This window comes from Falco biarmicus, chromosome 1 (assembly GCF_023638135.1).
Source record: "Falco biarmicus isolate bFalBia1 chromosome 1, bFalBia1.pri, whole genome shotgun sequence".
NCBI lineage: Eukaryota > Metazoa > Chordata > Aves > Falconiformes > Falconidae > Falco > Falco biarmicus.
Genome location: NC_079288.1, coordinates 32,154,706 through 32,172,652, shown reverse-complemented (window position 1 = coordinate 32,172,652; position 17,947 = coordinate 32,154,706). Strand labels below are relative to the sequence as shown.

The 17,947-nt window shown below is 57.2% G+C and overlaps 2 protein-coding genes across 3 annotated transcripts in view; one reads left to right on the top strand and one right to left on the bottom strand.

Annotated features, from left to right (window-relative positions):
- Window positions 1–9,411, bottom strand: part of CUX2 (cut like homeobox 2) — a 69,104-nt gene extending 59,693 nt beyond the window's left edge. Inside the window, 1 exon segment of the mRNA XM_056340946.1 lies at window positions 9,235–9,411. Within this exon segment, the coding sequence (XP_056196921.1) occupies window positions 9,235–9,297 (63 nt within the window). The 5' untranslated portion in view covers window positions 9,298–9,411.
- A 4,413-nt stretch (window positions 9,412–13,824) lies between these two features.
- MYL2 (myosin light chain 2) lies at window positions 13,825–17,827 on the top strand. Of its 2 annotated transcripts, XM_056329946.1 has the most exons (5): window positions 13,825–14,992; window positions 15,873–15,977; window positions 17,186–17,261; window positions 17,344–17,392; window positions 17,503–17,827. In XM_056329946.1, exons 1-5 carry the CDS (start codon window positions 14,929–14,931, stop codon window positions 17,596–17,598), a joined length of 390 nt encoding a protein of 129 aa, XP_056185921.1. In that variant the 5' UTR covers window positions 13,825–14,928; the 3' UTR covers window positions 17,599–17,827. The 2 variants fall into 2 exon arrangements, with proteins under 2 accessions (XP_056185921.1, XP_056185910.1); XM_056329935.1 differs by lacking the exons at window positions 13,825–14,992; window positions 15,873–15,977 and having other exon boundaries at window positions 15,989–17,261.
- The last annotated feature ends 120 nt before the right edge of the window (window positions 17,828–17,947 follow it).

Here is a 17,947-nt window from a genome sequence, read left to right as displayed (position 1 = left end):
AAAAACACAAGCAGAGCATTTTTGTGCTGTTTTTCCCTTTCTTAAAGCCTCCTCACTTCAAGGCTACTGGCTGGACATCCTCAGGCGCCACAGCTGGAGCAGGGTGATTGCCCACATAACTCCTGGACCGGGGCTCTATGAGCCCCCCAGCTATGGGGGACCTGGATTAAACCCCCCACAGGCTGCAGGCCCGCATTCCTCCTCACGCAGGGTCCTGCCCAGCTGAAGCCAGGGCTGCAAGGATGTCCCCCAGCAAGACCTGCCCATGCACTTTAGCATCCTTACAGGGATGCCACCCAGTGGGATACCAGAGTGATTCCAACATGAAGAACGCAGCAGGGTTTTGCCTCTTGGTCAATCAGATATTCTGTATAATTTCGTTATATTACAAGGTAGATATTGGGGAACAAGTCATGGAAAAGAAGCTGAGCACAGGCTCCAGCATAGGAGCAGCCCCATCCCATCCCAGCCAGCGCTCCATTCCCATGATCTGCAGGGATGCACACAAACAACCACTGGTTTGTTTCACCATCATCACCACCACCACCACCACCACTCTGGGGGCTGCGGTGGCTCCCTCGGCACTGCCAGGGCACACGGGCTCACCCAGCACCGACCATCCACCCCTCTGCTCCCTCCTCGCTATCTAATAATCACACTTGTGCGAAGCCGTTGCCGTACATAAGGAAAAGAGAAAACATCCTTGGAGAGCCTAACAATCAGACAATTTTTAAGATCATGGAGCATTAAACCATTCCCAATAGGGTTTACTAATCAAACAGCCAAATCCTTCATAACCAACCAATCCCTACAGAGCAATTAAATCCTTCCCCTTTAAAACACTTGGCACGCTGTCTGGGGAGAAAAAGAAAAATTTGCAAAATTCATTTGATAAATTAACCAGGGAAAAGAAAGAAGTGAATCAAGCTTTGTTCTTTTCATTTTTTTTAATTATGGAATTCACAATGCCTGAATAATGTTTAATAAGAACTATGAAAATTCCTAACAGTATTACAACACAACACAAAAGAATTAACCTGGTTACCGTGAAAAATTGCATATTTAATTAAGAACAGAGAGTTCAAAACTATCCAGAGATTTCAAAAGTACCGTTGCCTAAGGGGCTAAATTACACGCTCGCAGTGCTGCTAACAGGGCTGGAGCACGCAATCATTACCCAAGTGTCCCCATTAAGTGACAATGGGCAGATGACATCAAATTCATTTCAAAAGCAACAGGAATTGAAGCATTCGCTTGGGTAGTGGAAGGGAAAGCGACTATCCTGCTGGTATAAACCAGACCCCTTGTTGATAAAGGCAATAATTAAAGAATAATGTTAATTAGCTGCTTTTATTTGAAAGAAAAGTGCAGTGGCAGGAGACGCTAGCTCTGTGGCGTGTGCCAAGCAGAGAACGGAGCAGGCGAAGCTGCTGGCCTTGGATGACTGCCCCATCCTGGGTGCCAGGACACGTGCCGGAGCCATGCCGTGGGCTGGGTCCCACTGGCCCCGGGCGCCCCCCTGCTCCGCCAGGGCTGGGGGCAGCTGGTTGGGATCAGCAGAGCACAGCCCACCGTCCATGCCAGAGGAAGGGAACCAGGGCACCCCGCTCCGGCATCAGCAAACGCTCACGGGGGAGAGACCCCATGGAAGAGCCTTCACCAGCAACTCAGGCGCTGGATTCAGGACCCAAGGGTGCTGCTCAAGGGACCCCGCGGGACCCAGCACGATGCTCTGCCCCACCAGGGAAAGCGGTCAGCCACAGCACAGGGGTCCCTCAGAGCCTTCCTCCTGGAGGGCATCATCCTTGCCATCATCCACCCTAGCCACCACATGCAGCTGTACTGCAGACGAGCATCACGGGGGGAGGGTTTTAGCAACACCACCCCCCCAAACCATGCCCCTGTGGGGCAGAGCCCACCGCTCCCCCGCCGGACCCCACCGCTGCCCCCTTGGCCGAGAAACAGGAGGGATGTGGGGTAATAATTACCCAGCTCCCAGGGATGAAGCAATGTTTGCCAAGCGCTCCAAGAGCTGCAGACCAAGGCAGCTCTCCCTGTCGACGTGATTAATAAAGAATAGATGTCCTCTGCAGCCAGGCTAAGCAATAACACACCGGCTGCGGCTCCAGTGAGCGGCTGTGCTTACACCACACATTACAAGACCCACTGCCAGCACCAGGTAATATTTTATTATGTTATCCCGACGGAAGAAAACAAAGGATGCCCGAGGTCCTGACTCTGGTGTAAAACTGCAGAAGCGTTACCAAAGGCAACAGCAGCGTGCTCAGAGCGGCTGACGCACGGCACAGCTCCCACCAGAGGAATATTTACAAGGGGTTCAAATTGGTTATTTACTTTTTTAGAAATCTGCGTTGCAGAAGAACTAGCTAGCACGCACACACCAAGCAATTAATATTAAAACGGCCATGCGTTAGCAGCAAGTCGCTTAAACTGCGGCTAAATCAATACTCTGGGGTCCTGTTGCAGCTTTGGGGAAATCATTAAGTGCTACACCAAAGTAGTCAAAAAAATAATTACACAGCAAGGCTGTATTAAAAAAAAAAAAAAAAAAAAACACCACACCACACTGAAACCATTTTGGAAGGTGGTGTCGGCTTGTTCAGCTATGGGAAATCGGGAAGCTCAGCTTGAAAGAAAAAAACACCAATTGAGGGAATACTGCAAAGCAGCTCTTCAGCACACACAGCCAAAATAAATCGTATTAAATATACAGATGAGTATATTTAAGCTGAAGTTGCCCATCGTTGCATGCTGCCCTTCTGACGAGGTTCCTGCATGCAAGTCTGGGGTGAGCAGATATTGCCCCCTCCTGCCGGGCTCCCCCTCCACCCCAAACTGGGATCTGCTGGGATCAACCGGGAAGGGGAGGATGCTGCTGCACCCCTGCTAATTAACAAGCACTGCGGTAAATAACGAGCACTTCAGCTTTCCAGGCTACCTAAGCCTTTTGGTTAGATTTTGCCAATGACCCCCTGTGGCTGGTGGCCTGCTGGCTCCAAGAGCTACTTCTTCACTGCACTGATCCAGCCTGGACCTCTCCGCAGAGATGCCCCCCAAGATCCTTCCTTCGCACGGGCAACCCAAACAGCACGCGCAGCCCTTCCCAGGGCTCTTCACCACGGGAGATGATGGACAAGCACACAGCCGTGCACCCAGGGCACAGGCACAACTGCCATGATGCTGCCAGGCCCCTTTTGGGGCTGATTTGCCCCAAAACGCTGGTCTGCAAGTGTACTTCATCCCTTGTGGCCCAGGATTGGGGAAACTGAGGCACAAAGCCATTGCCCAAGCCAGCAAGCGGGTGCTGGGGCAGTGCCCAGCCCAGCACAGAGCATCCCAGCTGTTTCACTCCATCACTTGCACCCACTGAGATTTCTCAGCCTGGGATAGGGAAGGGGACACGATCCCTTTTTATTTTTTTACAGTGGGCTGGGAACAGGAATCCTGAGTTTAAACCGTCCCGCAGAAAAACCCAATGCCCCACGCTCAGCCCCATCCTCCCCACCCACCGAGCCCTGAGATGGTGGGCTAAGGCACCTGCAGCCCCCACTCCCCCCAAGCCCCCCACCCCATCACCAAAGCCAAGCCGGGAGAGGGGGATTCTTAGCAGGGCAGCAATCTCAAGCAAGCCGGACCCAGCACACGGCCGAATCCCATTTCCCAGGTTTTGCCATCTTGGCAAGACATACCAAGAGCTGCAAGAAAGCTTGCACCACACACACACACACAAAAAAAAAAAAGTAATTAAAGAAAACTCAGTCATAGATCCTAGTGCAACACACACAAGAAAGTGTTATGAAAGGGGAAAAGTTTTTAATAAAGTCTGCAAGTATATATTCCTCCTTTATCAACCTCAAGATTTATTGACCCAAGAAGCCATATTGACTGAATAAATCTTGATAATGACCCCAGCAGAAGTCAATACCTGCTTATTATCTCCCAAGTTGGGGAATTACATCTTTCGGTAATAGGAGCAGGATGGTACGAAGTGTGCTGAGAAACTTCACCCAGGCTTTTTGGGTAGAATGGATGCCTCTCATGAGCCTTTTCCAATCCAAGAGGGAATCTACTACACCATTAACAGAGCGAGCGAGCTGCACTGGTGTTTCTGGCTCGAGCTCTGGCAGGGGGAGCGCACACACCGTCACTTTTGAACCCTAAATTAATTTCGTTTCAAGGCAGGCTGTTGAGGACCAGGATGCTGCAGCTTGCCATCACCCTCCCTCCCCGCAAACAATGGCCCTGCATTTTCAATTTGCCATGTTGTGTCAGCAGCTCCCGGGATAATTCCCTGAAATTCAAGACTTGGGAATTCCTGCAGCCAGGGATGTACAGCACCGTGATTATGCCGGCACCCAAGGGAGGAAGGGAGCAGGATCGCCACTGTCCCACAGGACACACAGCCACCCCTGGGAACCCAAACACACTGCTTTTCTCCAACCAGCAAAGGCAGGAAGGGAAAACAGGGGAGCAGACGGGCCACTCCAGCCCCCAAATCATAGACAAGCAAAGCCTCCTGCATTGAAAGACAGTGCTTTTCTGCCAACAGTTAACTTTCCATTCAGCAGAGAAAACAAGTAGCTATGGGACTGGCATGCACAACAATTATGCCTGCATTTTTATTTGAAGTCTCTGCAGACAGAAAGAAAAATTAACTGAAGGGAGCAGCTCCTGTGCCAACATATGGAGAGAGATGAACAGCGAGTTCTGCATGCTCCACCGAGGTTATCTAGTTAAGCAAGTACCTCCTAAAGGACTCGAAGGCTGGGAGTGTACTGCTTGCTTAATCTGGTCATAAATAATAATTCGGATCACCAAACATTTTAATATTCAGCTCCACCTGCAGCACACGAGCCCTGCTGAGCCCTGCCAAACTCATGGCTGAAAGGCAGCGGGAGGTGACGACGCAGCCCAGGGACCACAGTGAAACTGCTCCCCTCTCGCCATCAAACCACACAGGGCATTGATGCCAGGGGCTCCTCCACTGCCCCAGCTGCCTCAAAGTACTCCATGAACCCCCCCTCCATGCTCACTCCCATTTTGGGGGGCATAGCAGCCCCCAGCGCTCTGCTTGCTGCCCCCATGCCCACCTACAAGCCGAAAAGCCCACCAGGAGGCGGAAGAGCCGATTCCCTCCAGTCCCACAAAATCAAATTATACTTCCATCCCTGTCCCCTATTTGCCTCTTGGTCACAAACGTGTGGGGTTTTTTGGTGGGTTTTTTTTTTTTACAGCACCCCCCCTCCAAGGCCACAGAGACAATCCACTAAACTGGATCAGGAGGCCAGCGTGTACATCTCTAGTGGGCTGCAGCACACACACAATTAATTAATGGATTTATTAATTAGGGAAGAAGTCACTCTTCGGGCTGGAATTGGGGTCACCAGTTTCTAAAGTGAGAGCTGTGGAGCTAAAGATAAACTCTCATTTTCTGCAGCTCTCTTCTTGTCTGGCAGCGTCTCAATTATTCAGAGGAAAAAAAAAAAGAAAAAAACCAACAAAACCCCCACAAAACCCCACATTTCACTTCAGGAACTTCACTGTCTGACTTTCTGCCAACGCACAACACAGACCCAACAGCAGGTGAGACCAGCAACATGGCCCATCGCATCCTCCCCTTCACGTGTAAATTGAAAACATTAGAAATATTTGTTCCCAATGAAGGATTTAGGGGGAACAGTGGGATGCAGGGTGGATGCTGCACCTCAGGCTCTCTCAAGGAAGGAGCTGCGGTGGAGGTGTCAAGGAAGGGGACACCAGAAAGCGGTCAATGATGGTGACATGCAAAGACACTCAAGTCCCCCCATTGCCAAGGTTTTAATGGGCCATGCTGGAGCATCAGCTGTGCTTTCTTTGGTGGTCAGTTCAGCTGAACCTCCTTGGCGGCACATGGAAGGGACAAGCATTTCCAGCCACCACAGTCCTAGATTTCTAAGGGAAGAGGGCTCCTCGGTGAAAGAAAGAAACATGACCAGTGTTCCTGCCGAGAGACAGGCTACAGAGCACAGCCTCAGTAGGAAACAGTAGAGAATCCACACAATGAGCACCATCACGAATGCTCTGGGCATTGGGAACCTCTCAAGAGAGGCGCACAATTCTCAGACAACAGATAACCCAATCATGAGACATCTGCAGAGAACCAGGCTTCATTAGTGCCACTGCTCCTAAATCCATATTAATTGTTTAAGCGGGACAATTCTGCTGCCCACACTCGGCGGAGCCACTGGAAAGCACAAACCACCTTCACAACCTACAGCGCTCCTCAGCTGCCCCTGGGCACAGGCTGCACTTGCATAAACCCTGAGATTCCACTTGGAAAGACAAAACCCCCCTGAGATGGGGCACCCAGAGCCCCCCCGGGCTCCCCCCTCTTGCCCCTGGGCACAGTGACCTCAGCACCATCCCACTCTCCACCTCTGCAAAGCAGGGGTGGGAACGGAGAGTGTTGGGTACTGGAGATGCTGGAGAAAACTGGAAGGTCCCACCAGTCTCTCCCTCGTAAGAGCCCAAAAAATCCCACGTGGGACCCGGGGAATTTGAGTGCCCCCCACCCAGAGCCCCAAAAGCACCCTGGCCTCCCCCCGAGGTTATCCTGCCCACAGGCTGCTCCACACGAGCGCGGTTAAGTTTATTAGTCCAAGCTGCAGGAATTAGACTTCAGCCAAGAGGACTGATAGCTTATTTACTGCTGTCGTCTATATAAAGAAGAATTTTGACACATTGTTAAATGATAGCACATTTAGATAAGTCAAGCTGTCATATCATTTAATGGATGTCTAAACTCCCTCTGTAGCTGAGATGTAAAATTTATGCACTTCAGAATATCATAAGGTTGTAATATTTTAATCACATCCACAGTTGTGGGTTGTGGTGGGTTTTTTTTTCTCCCTTAAACTTTGAACAGCAAAAAACATTCCATCAACCAGACCACGCTCCCAGGCTCCCGGCACACTGCCATCCGGCGGAGCCGCCACCGAAGTTTCTGCCCAACTCTGCTCCGGCACGCGGAGAGCATTTGCATTACAGGAAATAAAACGAAGAGCATTTTATTTGACGAACCAAACGCTGGAGCTGTATAGCCAGAGCTCATCTGCATAATGAGATGTGAAGACATTTATAAAAGATGGCTCTAATCGGTCTCTCTCCCCTCACTTGCGGTTGTATTTATTATCCCAAATCAGCAGCTCACAACTCTTCCCATTTTTTGCCGTTTTAACACGGAATGGGTTAGATGAAAACAGCATCCGGCACACGGAGCGTGTAATCCATACAACGCTAACCGGAACATAATAAACTGAGAGCAAATTAAAACACAAAAAAACTATAAAGGTATGAATCCCACTATGACTGTTATATACAAGAAAGCTGTAAAAAAAATACTGCATTAGTAATGTACACAATAAAACAATCTCATAACCCAGTGAAATATGTCTGGTATTATCTTTGATAGAATTTTATCTCTTCTCATTTCCGAGACTATTTGCTGTAAAAAGGCTCAACGCTGTTTCGATCAAAGTGCTGCTGAGTAGCACATTATCTACATGTTTTACATATGCCCACCATTCATCAGGGTTGCTCAAACTCTGCCATTCCCAGCTAGCCCCAGGCCAGCAGAGCTGCTTAGACACATGCATTAATAAGGAAGGAGAAAAAAAAAAAAAAAAAAAAAAGGGAAAACTCTTTGAAGAATATGAATGGATTGTTTAATCTTTTTTTGTTCCCCACCCCTCCCCCCCCCCATTTTTTTTATTTATTTTTTTTTAAGTAGAGGGCATTAGGCCAAGCTGGCACAAGGTCACCTTTCCCACCATCATCCCGGCGAGGCGACGAAGCCTGCCCAGAAGTCAATCCCCACCGCTCCCTCTCCCGCTCTGCACCCAGCCACAGCCACCTGGTCCAGCAGAACGGCAGGGACGGAGCCTGCCCACCGACCCCCACCCCCCCCACCGGGATGGAGGGCTGCCCACCGCCCGGCCCCGCCGGCAAAGTTCCCCCTGCCACAGACCCACGGAAAAGTAGCCGCCAGCGTTTTGCCTTTCCATAACGGTCTGCGCGCACCCGCAGGTCCCCAGCGTGCCGTAGCGGGGAACGCTGCCCAGCCCCGGCGCCGAGCGCCCTAATCCTGCCCAGCCACAATGCCCGAGCTGAGCAGTCGTGGCCAGCCGGCCGGCCGCGCTACCTGCGGTACTTTTCGGGTCGCCTAGCACAGATGCGGCACGGGATCCGCTTCAAAGCCAAAATGTATGAAAGGCTGGAACTGTTGCTGCAGCACCGGAGCCCCAGAAATCGCACTCCCATTTGTTTACTCCCCTACGAAGCGTGCTACGTCTTAAACTCCGTAATATCCTACAGGGATGAACCCATTTCATGTCCGTGTCAACCAGCCTTTCGGCTTCTGTAGTAGAGCCAGGCTGGGTTTCATCCCATGACGCTGGGCGAGCTATTGTGTTAATTAGCCGCCTCCCCGCGACCGCGGTGCCTATTTAAGGTCACGGGCTGCCAGCACCCCCCGACCAGCCTCCCCCCGCCCGCGTTAACAAAGGACTTACCGTTACCGCCGAGGGCACCACGGCGGGGCACGGCGGCCGGGACCTGCCCAGCGCCACAAAGGCGCCCCCCGCCCCCGCGCCGCAGCCCGCCCCGGTCCCGCACGCCGCCGGCCGGCCCCGGCCCGCGGTAACAATGGCAGCGCGGCGGGGCTCCGGCCGGCGCCGCTCCGCCCGCCCCGGGCTACCGCGCCCCCGCCGGCCCCGGGCAGCGGGGAGCGGGCCGGCCCCGCCGCGGCGGGGGGGGCGACAGGCGGCGGGGACACTTGGCGGCCCGCGGGCACCTGCGGCTGCGCTCCGCGGGCGGGCACCGCCACAAACTTGGCGGAGCGGCGCGGGGGGGCCGCGCTCCCCGCAACTTCATCCCGCGCAACTTCCCTCCCTCCCGCCGGGGCGGAGCGGCGGCCGCCCCCCCGGCCCCGCTGTCACCTCGGGGGCGGCGGGGCGGGGGCCGGGCGGCTCCATCGCCGCTAGCGCTGCTCCATGCTCCCGGGCGGCGCCGAACAAAGAGCGGCGGCGGCGGGGATCAATTTCTGATACCTATCGATGGGGAAGGGCGGGCGGAGGGAGGGCGGGAGCGGGCGGGGGGGGGCGGGAGGGATGGGGGCGGCCGCCCGGATCCCCCCCCCCCGCCGCCAGCCCCGCGGCCGCCGCCGCCGCCACCAACCTGGAGCCGGCGGACATCAAACCGCGTCCGGTACCGAAACATCGATCCCACGTCGGCGGCCATCTTGGGGGAGCCCGGCGGCGCGGAGGGGCGCGGAGCGGCGCGGAGGGGAGCGCAGCACAGCGCAGCGCAGCGCAGCGCCCGCCGCCGCGCCCCGCGGGGAGGGACGGGCCGCCCCCCCTCCCCGGCACCGGAACACTCCCCCCCCCCGGCTCCGGGATCCCGCCGGACCTCGCCGGGGAAGGGGCGCAGCACCTCGGCGCAACGATCCCCCCCCCCCCCCCCCCCCAATAAATCAGTATTTTCTTAAAGCAGCGCTTTAAGAACCCGGCTCAGCGGTTGGGCTTGAGGGTCTCCAAGGTCTTTCCCAGCCGCAATTGGCTCCGTGACACCCAGTGCCGCAGGAAGGTGGGAAACGGCCACCCAGCAGCCACCCGTCAAACTTTTTCAGCGGGGGCTGGGTTTTTCTCTTGCCCTCCCTTAACCTGACACATCCAGCACCTTTGACCCTGGTGGGAGTTGCTCCAGCAAACGCGCTCCAGGAAAAATCCCAACGTCCAGGCCACGTTCGGGCTCTGTTTTTAAATTAACGTGCCTGGGCACGGAAGAATTTGACCAACTTCATCGGAGAGCAGCCAGCAGCGCCTGGGCACTACCAAAACCTGGCCAAGAAATACCCCCGTAGCTTTCCTACCCCAAAACAACCCGAATAACTTCCCACCTCTGCCCCACAGCCTGTCAAACCAACTATGCAATGTTAATTGAGCTTTGAGTGTTAATTCCCTTTGCCCAGGGGCAAGCAGCCACCCCACCCCACCCACCTCCCGCCGTGCTTGCACCAGAGGGACCCCAGCATCACCGGCCGTGACTCGCTTTTCAGCGGAGAAGGGCTGAGCTGCCCCTTCGGGTACGTTTTGCAGCGGGTATTTGCAGACCAAGCAAGTGCAGCGTTTTAATATTCCTGCTAAGGAGCAGGTAACACCCCAAGCTGTTGTGCAGACACGTGCACGCCTCTGCGCATGGAAGAGCCCAGGGCTCCTGCCAGGTGGTGACACAAACCCACAGCCCTTCTCTGGTCCCCAAGGCCCAGCGTGGGGCAAGCTGCCCACCCCCCCCCCCCCCCCCCATGGAGGGGGATGCAGCCTTGCAGCGTTGGCCCAGGCTCACCAGCCCCGGGCACTGCTTTGCCTCTGAAGCTGCGGGGAGGCTGAGGGCAGCACGCAGTAGCCCCCTGGCTCACCAGCGTGCTGCTCCTCCCATCTTACCCGTCACCGCTTGCCACGGCGGAGATCCCAGTGGAGGAGTTGGAGGGGCTGGAGGAAGATGGTCAGCCATCCCGGCAGCCTCCACTACCCGTGCACATGGATGCCAGCAAAGCCAGGACAAGCACTCCTGCAGCTGTCACTCGGGGTCTTCCACCATCCCAGCCCCAAAGCTCTTGGCTCCTCTCACTGCCGTGGCTCTTGTGGCACTGGAGCCTCTCCCTGCACATGGCTGGGGAGAGAACAGCATCCCCCCCATCCCGGGGCTTGGCCCCACCTGGCAGCTCAGGTATCATCCTGCTGACGTTACTTGCATTTTGCAGAACCCTTGGAATTCCAATAAAAAGTATAGCTGGAGTTCAGAAGATACTGAAGAAGAGGAGTAGCCTTCAAACCGCACCCGGCTCTGCGGGTGCTTCTGACAGGTCTGCTCCTTCCCTTCTCGCCATCTGAAGCTCACCGGCACCAGGAAAACTGTCCAAAAGGGTAAGGCAGACACCCAAAGTGACCTTGGTACCACGCTGTAGCACAAGCGGCTAGGAAATGATCTCTTCTTTCTCATCTCTTCCAGTCAGAGAAACTCAGAGCTGCTCACAATCCCACAATTGCAAAACGCCTCAGGCAGAAGAACGAGTGAACAGAAAATCAAAGTTCAAAGAAAGGATTTGCAAGAGCCAAGACGGCTTGTGTTAGAGAGAGCCTGGACGCTCCCAAGACCCCCGCTCCAGCTCCTTCCCCACCTCCAGAGCTGGCTGGAGAAGTGGGCTCCCACGGCAGGTCCTGCTCACAGTGCAGCAACAAAAGCACCCGGCCCGCCTGGAACTGGTGAAGCCCAACGCAGTTGCAAACACTCAGCTGAAACCTCAGCACCACTGGCATCAACAGCAAACTCCATGGATGCACCAAGACCCCAACCATCACCAGCCTCTGCACTGTCCCTGCTGGAGTGCACCCAAGTCAAGCACCCAGCTTTGCTCTGGAAATAAATAGATCCTCTCTCAGCCCCCACAACCACAAAAACCAGAAAACCTGAGCCCCCTGGAAGGCACTGAGATTTGTAATGAGGTTGGGTCTGCTGGTGGTGCCAGGCAAGTGTCTCACCTTTGGCTTAATGAGGCTGCAATTAGCCAGCAGTGAGAGCACCAGCTGTGCAAGGCGGGGATCCCTCCAGGGGAATTCATTTCCATCCCTCCATCCCTCTCTCAGGGCCCTGCACAGGGCGGGGTGGGGGGTGGGGGGGTGGGGCTTGGGCTTGGGCTTGGGCTTGGGCTTGGTCTTGGTCTTGGGCTTGGGCTTGGGGTTGGGGTTGGGGGGTGGTGCTGGTGGTGCTGGTGGTGGTGGTGGTGGTGGTGGTGGGTGGTTACAGGTGGGTCAATAAACCCAGGTGGGATGGATGCTCTTAGCTGAGGTGAGAGTTGGTTTCTGCTGTTTGATGCCAAGGTGTCAAGGTGTCCTCCCCTTGGGGATGGCTCAATCTGTTCATGACCAAGATGTTCCAGGTATCTGCTGTTGGGCACCATCAGAGACAGGTCGCACCAAGGGGACCTTCTCCCCGCACCCACAAAGCTGATCTTATGCCCATACATCACTGCCCCACTCTGCTGCTGAGGGAACAGGGGAGCCTGCTCGTAAGTCAGAAATAGATCTAACGGCATCTTTGGTGAGCAAATTAAATTGTGGGCTTTGGAGGAATGTTTCTGTTTGGCCAAATCACTATTAAATCGATGGGAGCCGTAAGGAAGAGGAGAGGGGCTGTGCCCTGTGCCACACAGAGGGATGGAGAGGTGCAGGGCAGCACCCTCCATCCCTGCTCCCCCTGTGTCCCCGTGTCCCCTTGGGCAGCGTCCCTCTGGACCCCGGGGAACCCCGGGGGAGCAGGGGGAGCCCGGCCCCACCGCCCACCGCCCCTAAGGGCTCGCCCGCCCGGGGGAGGGCTGCGAGGTGCGGGTTAATAAATCAGTTTGTCTCCAGAAGGGTTTGCTTTGTGCGCCTGACAATAGCCCGTTGTAAATGGCAGCCTCTTGCCTCCTCTTCTGAAAGGCTTTTCATTAAAATATGGAAGGGGCTTTTCTGTGTACTTTAAAAAAAAAAGAAAAGAAAAGGATTTCAGCATACTCCCATTTCAGGCATTAATTTATTCTCTCCTTCCTGACATCTGCGATCCACATGGTAGGTCCTTTGTGCGGTGATCTGGCCCCGGTAGGTGGCTGAGGGGTGATGCTGGCGCAGGCCAGCGGTGACGGGCCAGCGGTGACGGTGACGGTGAGCCTTAGGATGGGCAGGGGGATGGCAGGCGCCACACCAAGGGACAGCAGCGCCATCAGGTCCTGGGGCTGGCCAGGAGCTGGGGCCCAGCTTCAGCCCGGGGCACAGAGCAGAAAGACCCTCATGGGGACCCAGAGGGCCACTGCCGGAGCCCTGCTCCCATCCCATGAAGCAGCATGGCCCTGTCAGCTGTCACCAAGCGGAGCTGGGTCCTGGGGTCTGGAAGACCCTGGCAGGGGCTCCCCTGCCTACCCCGTGCCCCCTGCAGCAGGGTCTCTGCCTCCTGCAGCCGAGAGGCCAGGGTCAGCCCAGCGATGCCAGCGATGCCCGGCTCTGCCTGGCCCAGGGAGGCAGGAGCCATGCTCCGTAGCGGGGCACCAGCTGTTCCAGCCTCTGTGCCGTGCTCTCCCAAATGGTTTGAAGTGTTGCACAGCACGGCAGCCCATCACCGCGGCTGCTGTAACTTCATGGCAGCCTGCCCTCTCCCTCCTACCCTTCTCCCTGTCTCGCTCCTCCCTGCACCTCCCCCTTCTGCTCCTTTCCCTTCTGTCCCTCCCATTCCCTGCCCTCTCCCCTCATCCCTCTTCCCCTGCCCCTCTCCCTGCCCTCGCCCCCCACACTGTCCTCTCCCCCTGCCCCTTTCTCCCTGCCCCTCTCCCCAAATTTCTTCCTGCCCTCACCCCTCTCCCTGCTTTCTCCCTTCCCTGCCTTCTCCCCTCCCCTCTCCCTGCCTTCTCATTTCCCCTCTCCCTGCCCTCCCTCTCCCCTTGCCCCATCACCTCTCCCTGCCCTGCCCTCTCTCCCCCTGCCCCCTCCCCTCTCCCTGCTCCCCCATCTCCCCCTGCCCCCTCCCCTCTCCCTGCCCTGCCCTCTCCCCCTCCCCCTCCCCTCTCCCTGCCCTCCCATCTCCCCCGACCCCTCCCCTCTCCCTGCCCTCCCATCTCCCCCTGCCCCCTCCCCTCTCCCTGCCCTGCCCTCTCCCCCTCCCCCTCCCCTCTCCCTGCCCTCCCATCTCCCCCTGCCCCCTCCCCTCTCCCTGCCCTGCCCTCTCCCCCTCCCCCTCCCCTCTCCCTGCCCTCCCATCTCCCCCTGCCCCCTCCCCTCTCCCTGCCCCGCCGGGGACCAGGCAGCGCCCGCACCGCGCCCGCTACAATGGCGCCACCTGGCGGCGGCCGCCGCGCTGCAGCGCGTCCCAGCGGGCCGGGGCGGGGGCGCACGGGGGGCACTGCGGGGGCTGGGGCGGCACCCGAGCGGGACACTAAGGGACAGGGGGGCGCAGGGGGGCACAGGAGCGCAGGCTGAGCCGCCTCGGGGGGCACAGCGCCCCTCCGCCTCCCCTCGGTGCCCACCGCAGCTCCCGCAGCGCGTGCACTGAGCTGTGCCTGGCCTCAGCCCTCGGTGCCCCCGGGTGCCTGGGTCCCCCCACCGGCCACGCTTCTGCCGCGGCTACTTATTTTCAGGCACATGCCCCCTACAATTAGCACATGCGCTTTAATTAATTTGCCTTTTTGACTGCTTTGCCCAAATTATCTCGACTACGGTGCGGCTGGGCGTGCGCATGGCAGATAACGCTGCTATTTCTGGCTCGGGAGGCCAGCACAGCTGCATCGTCCTGGGGCCACATCCCGCGCCCAGCACGGGGCACATCCCTGGGACAGGCCACAGCCCAGGGATGGGGGTATTCTCCATCCTCGTCCCCGTGACCTGCCTTGTCCCCGGCCCAGCCAGCCCCTGGTTTTGTGGGTGGCAGCTCTTCCCCAGACCCCTGAGCTGGGCAGATCCTCCTGGTTATTGCCGCAGTCCGAGTGAAAATGGAGCTCAATCAGGCAAAGATGCTAAATTAAGTCTGTTTGGAACAAGCTGTTAAACATGCAAACCTTCTGAACACGAAGGAGAGATGGATAAAACCCTCCCAGAGCTCCCAAAGATGCTGCCAGCAGAAGGGGGATGCAGGGAGGGAGTGCAAGGAAAGGGAAGGATGCCCCCAAGCCCCCCTGCAATGGCAGCCTGAGGTGCAGGGACGTGGCTGAGGGCACAGAAGCCGTCTGTGGCAGAGGAGATGGCCTCCGGCCACCAGCCAGCACTGGGACACATGGGCCAACCCCACAAGCCCCCTTGGCGTGAACTCCAGGGACAGGGTGGCCACCGGCACCAGCTTTAAAACATCATGGATCAGAACCGGGATGGCTTCGTCAACAAGGCAGATCTGAGAGACACGTTTGCTGCACTCGGTGAGCCCCCTTTTAGGACCTTCCCCAGGAGCTTCAACAACGTTAGACTTACTAAGTGAGAAACCAGCTGTGAGCCCCCCTTTAGCCAAGCCCCGGTAGTTAACTGGATCTCCTGTTTTGCTGGAAACTGCCTGATCCAAACCCAGTTCTGTTAGGGAGTGAGATCCCACGCCGGGTGACTCGGAGCAGCTCCTGCAGCAGCGGGTGGTTTATCCCGTAGGTACCAGAGAGAGCCAGCTCCTGGGTCACACAGCCAAATGCTCCCTGCCTGGCTGTGCCCGTCCCACAGCATCCCTGGGTGTACGGGCGTTACAGGGATTGACGGGGTTTGTAGGAAGCTCTGAAGTTGCAACCTTGGCTCTCCCGTCGTGGAGGTCAGCACGAAGCAGCGATGGGGCTGGGGAGTCCCAAAGACACCCCAAGCTCAGGGAAGAGGACGCAGGCATTCAGTCCTGTTCGTTTCTGGCACTGGGGGCCAGGGGGAACCACAGTGCTGGTGGGTTTGACCCAAAACAGCTTCTGAGGAGGACTGAAGGAGGCTGATCCATGGGGCCGTGCAGGAGGGAAGCGGCACAGCTCAGTCCTTTGCAGCCTTCTTTGCTGTGATCCTGCAGCCCGAGAAACCAGAGCTGGACATGTCCAGCCCACCCACCCTCAGCCAGCACGTGATTCTCCCATCATCGCTTCTGCTACTGCCATTCCTTATCAAAGGTGGCTCCCCAGGGCTGTGCCGCTTCCCTCGGCTGGGGGCAAAATCCTCCAGGGGAAGGCTCCTGTGCTGTGTCTTCTAGCCCCCAGTATGTAGAGCGGAGCGCAGAGGTCTGCATGAATTTGCAGCAGGACATGGACACACAAGTCGCCCAACGCTGCTCTCCCCTAGGACGCCTGAATGTGAAAAACGAGGAGATCGATGAGATGATCAAGGAGGCACCCGGCCCCATCAACTTCACTGTGTTCCTCACCATGTTTGGAGAGAAACTGAAAGGTGAGGGGGCACCCGGGAAGCTGGCGGGGTTGGTGGGCACCCACACCATCACTAATATCCCGTCCCACATGGGGAGGCCACCCAGCTCCCAGGATCTCCATCACCATTCCAGGCGAGACCCATCAGAGACTCCTTGGAGGCCTCAGATGGGAGCTGCTCAAGGAAAGGCAGGTGGCACCGACTGCCATGCTGCGGTGTGCAGAGCTTGGGGAGTGGGTCAGAGCAAAGATGCCTCCCACGCCACGGCCAAGAGGTGACACCTAGGGACAACCCGGGGATACCTGTGAAATGATCTCCCTCACCCACCCCTCCCACACCCTTTAGTGCCACCTTCTCCCAGTTGCAACACAGGGACCCCCCCCAGAGACAGAGGCTTTGTTGGGACCATAACCAGCAAGAACCCCTCTCCCCAAGAGCTCCAGTCTTTGTCCTCCAAATCGTGGCCTTGGGCACTACCCCCGCCTCCCCATCCCAAGGCACCACAGCTAGGACAAACTCAGCGCCATGTACCCTGAGCAGCTGTCCCCAGGCAGGTCCCTGCACCCCAAAACTCGTGCCAACCTGCCATACCAACAGTCCCAAAGGCAGGGCTGGGGCTGCCCATGCAGAGAGCTGGATCTCATCCCATGTCTCCCCAGCCGCTTGCGGGGGAGGAGCAGGTCCCCATGCCTCAGTTTCCACAGCCGTTTAAAAAAACCAACAGGCTGTGCTGCTGCTGTCCCTCCAGAAAAAAGGGGCCAGGAGATCTTGCAGTGCCTCTGAGCCTGCTGACAGCAACGGTGCCACCAAGTGCCACCCTGGCAAGGGCCCTACCTACAGCATGGGTTTGACCCAAGGGGCCCATCCAGCTGCACCCTGTATCACTTACACAAGCCAAGGCACGCAGCCCCCCGGCAGATCTGCAGAAGGCTACGAGGCCCCACGAGTCTGTGCCTGGAGCTCTATAAATACACCCAAAAGATTAGATAGCTGCCGGACGCCAGGGCGGTGGTGACACCGCCTGCTCTGTGGGCACACCATGGCCCTATGTCTGCTCCTCTACATGCCACCACCCACGGTCGAGGTCCCAGCTGCAGGGTCAGCATTCCTGTGGGCCCCCCACTTCCCAGCCTGGCCCTCACCTTCTCCCCAAAGGCTGGGAGAAGCAGGAGGCTGCAGCTGGCTTCCTCCACCGCCACCTCCAACGGCTGTGGCCATGTCACCCGCAGGTGCTGACCCGGAGGAGACAATCCTGAATGCATTCAAGGTGTTCGATCCAGAGGGGAAAGGCCTGAAATCTGCCTAGTGAGTAAGGGGTGCCTCGACGGGGGGCAGGGGGGTGTCCTCACCGAGGCCTCCCTGGTGCTCACCGTGCTCTTGTTTGCAGCATCAAAGAAATGCTGATGACGCAGGGCGAGAGGTTTTCCCAGGAAGAGGTACGAGCTCCTTCCCACCCTCCGCCAGCCTCCTGTGCCCTCCACCCCGACAGACCCCCAGCCACAAAGCCCTTCTGCGCTGCCTTTTCAACCCGTTTGTTTCCCGGCAGGTCGATCAGATGTTCGCAGCCTTCCCTCCGGACATTTCTGGCAACCTGGACTACAAAAACCTTGTCCACATCATTACGCACGGTGAAGAGGACTAGCCCACGCTCGGCACTGGGGCTGGCAGGATCACCTCTGTCTGGGGTGCACGGGGGGCGGGGGGACACTTTACCTCTCCCCTTGGGGAACGCGTCAATGGCATCCACATTAAACTGCCCTTGGCAAGAGGAAACCCAGCCGCTGGTGTGAGCGGTGCTTGGGCTGGCGTGGTGTGTCTGCGCAGTGTGGCTGTGCCCGGCGGGAGCCCCTGCGCCCTCCCAGACCCCCCTGCCCCAGGAATGTCCCTGGGGACAGAGACTCTTCAGGCAGCCCGGCAGAGGGGACAAACTGAGGATTCCTGCCTGCTTCTCTCCCTTCCGTGCAGGGAAGCACACGGGAGCCACGGGCTGA